This window comes from Clupea harengus, chromosome 15 (genome assembly GCF_900700415.2).
Source record: "Clupea harengus chromosome 15, Ch_v2.0.2, whole genome shotgun sequence".
NCBI classification, from domain to species: Eukaryota; Metazoa; Chordata; class Actinopteri; order Clupeiformes; family Clupeidae; genus Clupea; species Clupea harengus.
In genome coordinates this window covers 25,458,616-25,463,615 of record NC_045166.1, presented here as the reverse complement: position 1 = coordinate 25,463,615, position 5,000 = coordinate 25,458,616, and the positions used below count along the sequence as shown (strand labels likewise).

Below are 5,000 nucleotides of genomic sequence, written 5' to 3'. Positions count from 1 at the left end.
ATGTGACACTCTTACCCGCCGTTTTGTTCCTGAAGTAGACCAGTCGCACCGTCTCCCATCCCAGCAAGTTCAGTGATCCGTCCGTGTTCAAGGGCCGAGCCTGTAACCAACACACACACACACACACACACATTCATATTCCTCTCAGGACTTAGAATGACTTCAACGTGTGTGTGTGTGTGTGTTACTACAGCCACATTGTGTTGTTGTGTATGCGTATCTGTGTGGTATATCTGGGCTGTGGAAAACCTTCACATTAGTCATTTTAAATGAATAATAATGGTGCCAATCAGGGACCTTCTTCAACGGGATGGTCTGGATCCACTCCATGCTGTTCACATCAAAGACATCCACCGCGTTCTCACTGTACACCGACAGATAGGGGGCACTGTAGCCTGTAGTGGGTTACACGGAGCAAACACGATAAGCAAAGCTAATGCCAAGGCCCTATATAACCACTGATCCAGGAACAGTCGTATGAACTCTAAAACTATAAAAGTTTTTTTTTTACTTTACTCTTACCACAGGCTAATGCTAGGGGCTAAAACATCCCTGTAATTCCTGATTTGGCTGGGTAAAGATGTTTTACACTTGTGTGGATCTCTGATGGAGAGTTTATTTTTGGGTCATCGCTGGTTTGAAGTGACGCTTGCAAACGGGTCTCTCCTCTGTGCCCATGGCAACAGCACAGCTGATGCTGAGCCTATGAGGCAGCGCTACAGAGTTTCATGAGGATGGGAGGGAGAATGGTACATGACCTTTCCCACCAACACCCAGGTTAAAGGGGTTGAGTTCAGGCTGGTGGTTTTTAGATGCTGTAGGTGTTTGGTACAACTAACTGGAAGGCTGTGATTGATGTGGTATACTACAGAGCCTGTGAGGTGGTGATTATAACCGACTGGGGCTTTGAGGTGATTTACTAGGCTCATACAAAACAGCACAATAGAAGAGTCTTTCATCTTTCAGTCTTTCTTATCATACACTAGAAAAGGGAGAAAGAACACTAGAATGAGCAAGACACTGAGCCCCTAATTGCTCCTGATGTGCAGTGTGCCATCAGTGTAAATGTAAAAATTGTGTATACCTTGTAAGTCGCACATATGTAAGTCGCTTTGGATAAAAGCGTCTGCTAAATGACTAAATGTAAATGTAAATGTAAATGTAGAATGGGAGCTCGCCAGCGAGAGGCGTGTGACCCGCCACTCCCAGATTCGGGTCCTCTACACGTTCCGCTTTACAACACATCCTGTTCCTGGGATGGAAGCAGGAAACACTGCCCCCTGCTGGGGCATAGTGGAAGTGCGCCTCACACTAAAGGGACCTCTAAGTACTAGTGGATCTTAAAAGATAAGTGTCAAGGAAAAAAAACTAGATAATAAAAAAAAAGGGTAAGAGAAAATAAAGAACAGATCAAGGGAGGGAGGAAGAAAGACAGAGACTCCTAGATGAACAGAAAGTGGGAGGGCCAGGAGAGAAGAGCAAAGTGAGAATGTGACGGAGAGAAAGACGACAGCATATAAGGCCAGTGACAGAGAGAAAGACAGCTACTGGGGGTGGTAGGAGGTTGTAGGATGAAGCGGAGCATGTAGTGGACACCTCTGGAAGCTCATACCTACTGCCTGCGTTTAGACACACACACACACACACACACACACACACACACAACCCAACCCATCCTGACACCCTAGACAGAGACTCACACATACATCACACACACAGGTATGTATCCACATGCACATATACATACATAAAACCACACACACACACACACACACACACACACACACACACACACACACACACACACACACACACACACACACACACACACACACACACACACACACACACACACACACACACACACACACAGACATTTCACTCCCCCTTTTAGCAGTCCCACAAACACACCACACGAACACACAAACACACACCCACACACACACACACACACACACCCACACACACACACACACAGCCACACACACACACACACACACACACACACACACACACACACACACCCACCCACACACACACACACCCACCCACACACACAACCACACCCACACCCACACAACCACACACACACACACAAAACCACCCACCCACCCACACACACAACCACACACACACAACCACACACACACACCCACACACCCACACCCACACACACACACACACACACACTCCTCCCCACCCCGCGGGCACACTCACAGCAGGCAGTGGGCACGGCGGGCCACATCAGCTCCTGCTGCCGGGAGCGTCGGCCCTGCCAGTCCACGTAGATGCCCAGGCTGCCGAAGCAGAGCAGCAGCTCCTTGGGCGAGAGCTCCACCGCGCACAGGGCGTCGCCCCCCGGCCCCACCTGCTGCCCCAGGAAGGTGAGCGTGGGGTCCTCGGGGTGCAGCAGGCTCACGCAGCCCGACGAGGCGCCCGACGAGGCGCCCGTCAAGCCCTCGCCCGGCAGGCTGTAGCGGGCGAAGCCGGCCTGCCAGCCCACGCAAAGACGCTCGCTCTGCACTGCCATCCACTGCACCGCGCCCGGCACCTGCAATACAGAGAGGGGATGGTGGATTGGCATGACTGAAAGGTTAAAGGTCATATTGTAGATAAGCATCATTTCTTTAGCAGACCAACCAACATAGGGATGAGGCGCCACATGTATGTACCAATCCAACAAACTGGCATTAGACTTAATGGCTGTGTTATAAATGTGTTCTAGGGTGTTTATCAAATAATTTATATTAAAACTGAGCTTCAGCTAAACATGAGCAAATACACTTGAATGCCACATCAATGCCTTTTTGAATAAACCTGTATCAATGAAGCTTGCTTCCAAAATGTTCTTAACAGGTGAAAAAGGCAACAGACATGACAAGAAACCTCAGGCACTCTAGTAGGGGTATGGGAGCACTTTCCATACACTCTCTGATTTGTAGTAACTGTTACTACAATTACAAAGCCTGTTGTGCTCTTCAAATTTGAAATGAACTATTTCAAGGGGTTTCGAGTAGAGCATCGGTTCCCAAACTGGGGTACAGGGTGGTTCAGGGGGTACGCGGGGAGAAAATTTCCGCGATAACAGAAAACGGACGGAATTCGCAGAATGTACCGTTTGAAACAGAATTGCAACTTTCAGACCGAAACATCATTTTGTGCATCAAAATCGCCCAAATTCCCCTGTATTTTGTCCTGCAGGGGTGTATTTCTTTCTTATAAACACAACAACGATCGCAACGATGAACAAGAATTAATTACAAAACAAAACCACTAAGAAAATGTCACGTCTGTGCTGAACTCCGCTCCGGCCACGCCCCCCTATTCAACACAGACCTCCGTAGCCTGTCAAATGAATTCGCTCATCTTCCCAATCGCCTGCAAATAATGTTTTTTTAGTCTTCTGTTCTGTTGATGGCTGGCAAACAACAACCTTAGAAGGTTTGGGTCACTTGTGGCACATTTTATTCACTCATTTAAAGCCATCAATCTACCTCTGGGTGAACAAAATGAGCTGGAGATTAAATGTCTGAAGGGGTACGGGACTGTAAAAAGTTTGGGAACCACTGGAGTAGAGTATTCAAGGACGCAGAGAACCAAGGACCAGGCATCACGGGCATCATGACATCACCACACACACCCTGTGCTGCTGACCCCACACTCCTGGATCTCACCTGGATCTCTCGGATGCGGCGGTGTCGGCTCTTGCTCCGGTTGAGCTCGTAGATGATGACCTGCCGCTTCATGGCCACGCAGAGGCAGGTGAGGGCGCCGTGGCGCACCTGGCCCCATGCCAGCGCCTGGCAGCCCTTGGTGTCGGCCAGCTTGAAGGGCTCGCTGTCGCGGCCGTCCAGCGCGGCGGCCGGCAGCAGCCGCACGTGCCGATTCCGCCCGGACACCACGGCCAGCAGCTGCTCGGGCCCGATCAGCTCCACCTGGTGGACCTTCTTACTGTCGCCCACCCGGATGATCTCTGCATGGGAGTGTGATTATGTATATGTGTGTTGTGTATATGTGTGTGTGTGTGTGAATGTGTATATGTAGTGAGTGTGTGAGTGTGTGTGTGTGTGTGTGTTTGGGGACAGAGGGCACAAGGTCAGGGCTGGTCCAGCTGGGATGTGTACAGGTTTAGATTTAGAAAGCAATGAAGTCTGAGTGAGTCCTGCTACTGTGGAAAATTGGTACTTATGGATTCGCTAATTGTGGAGGCTAAACGCTATGACAATTAGCGAATCCTGTGTGCTTGAATTCATTCAGGAAACTACAGTCTCCATCCATGCCAGCTTTAGATTCTTTCATACTCTCTGGTGAGAGCTTTCTGTCATTCAGCAGACCCCCGGAGCAGAACAAACACTTCAACAACAAAGGCATGCTCAATAGATCTCTGACAGTCTGGAAGTCAACAAGGACAAAAAGTCAAACAGCAAGCCCTGTTTCTGGCAGAACTGACACAATTGGAAGTGAATTACAACTGAAGAAAAAAAAAAACACACACACACACACAACACCACACATCTGATGGAAGGGATCCCTGGAAGCTATACCCGTCTGTCTGGCTAAATCTCCTCTGACAGTGGACCACAGTGGCTACACACGCTTCTGTTTCTAGGCGACGGAATGGATTTGCGCTTTACCGTCTTTGGTGACGTGGATGACAAACAGGCCCTCTTCATTGCCAAGGGCAACGCGCTCGTGATCTGAAGGGAGAGCAGTGTGACAGAGGCGACATGTGTGTGAGACACTTGAGATATGACACCAAACTAAGACATCAGAGGACTGGGGAGAGGGAGAGAAAACACTCTACATACTGCAGACACATAGGGAGGACAAATCTTTACAAAAATAGATAGATAATTGAAACAGGAATAATAGAAAGCAAATAGACACACATGAAAAAAAACTAAAAGATCAAGGGAATAGGGGGAATATAAAGACAGAGAGAGAGAGAGAGAGAGAGAAAGAGAGAGAGAGAGAGAGAGAGAGAGAGATATTGATAATGA

At 48.8% G+C, this 5,000-nt stretch overlaps 1 protein-coding gene across 4 annotated transcripts in view; it reads right to left on the bottom strand.

The window, feature by feature from the left end:
* Positions 1-5,000, bottom strand: part of cdc42bpab (CDC42 binding protein kinase alpha (DMPK-like) b) — a 70,382-nt gene that overhangs the window by 7,365 nt on the left and 58,017 nt on the right. For all 4 annotated transcript variants that reach the window (XM_031581513.2, XM_031581514.2, XM_031581517.2 and 1 more), the window contains 5 exons: positions 4,635-4,697; positions 3,675-3,973; positions 2,218-2,551; positions 298-395; positions 16-100 (listed from right to left, as the gene is read on the bottom strand). In XM_031581513.2, coding sequence (XP_031437373.1) covers positions 16-100; positions 298-395; positions 2,218-2,551; positions 3,675-3,973; positions 4,635-4,697 — 879 coding nt within the window. The remainder of the gene's footprint in view (positions 1-15; positions 101-297; positions 396-2,217; positions 2,552-3,674; positions 3,974-4,634; positions 4,698-5,000) is intronic.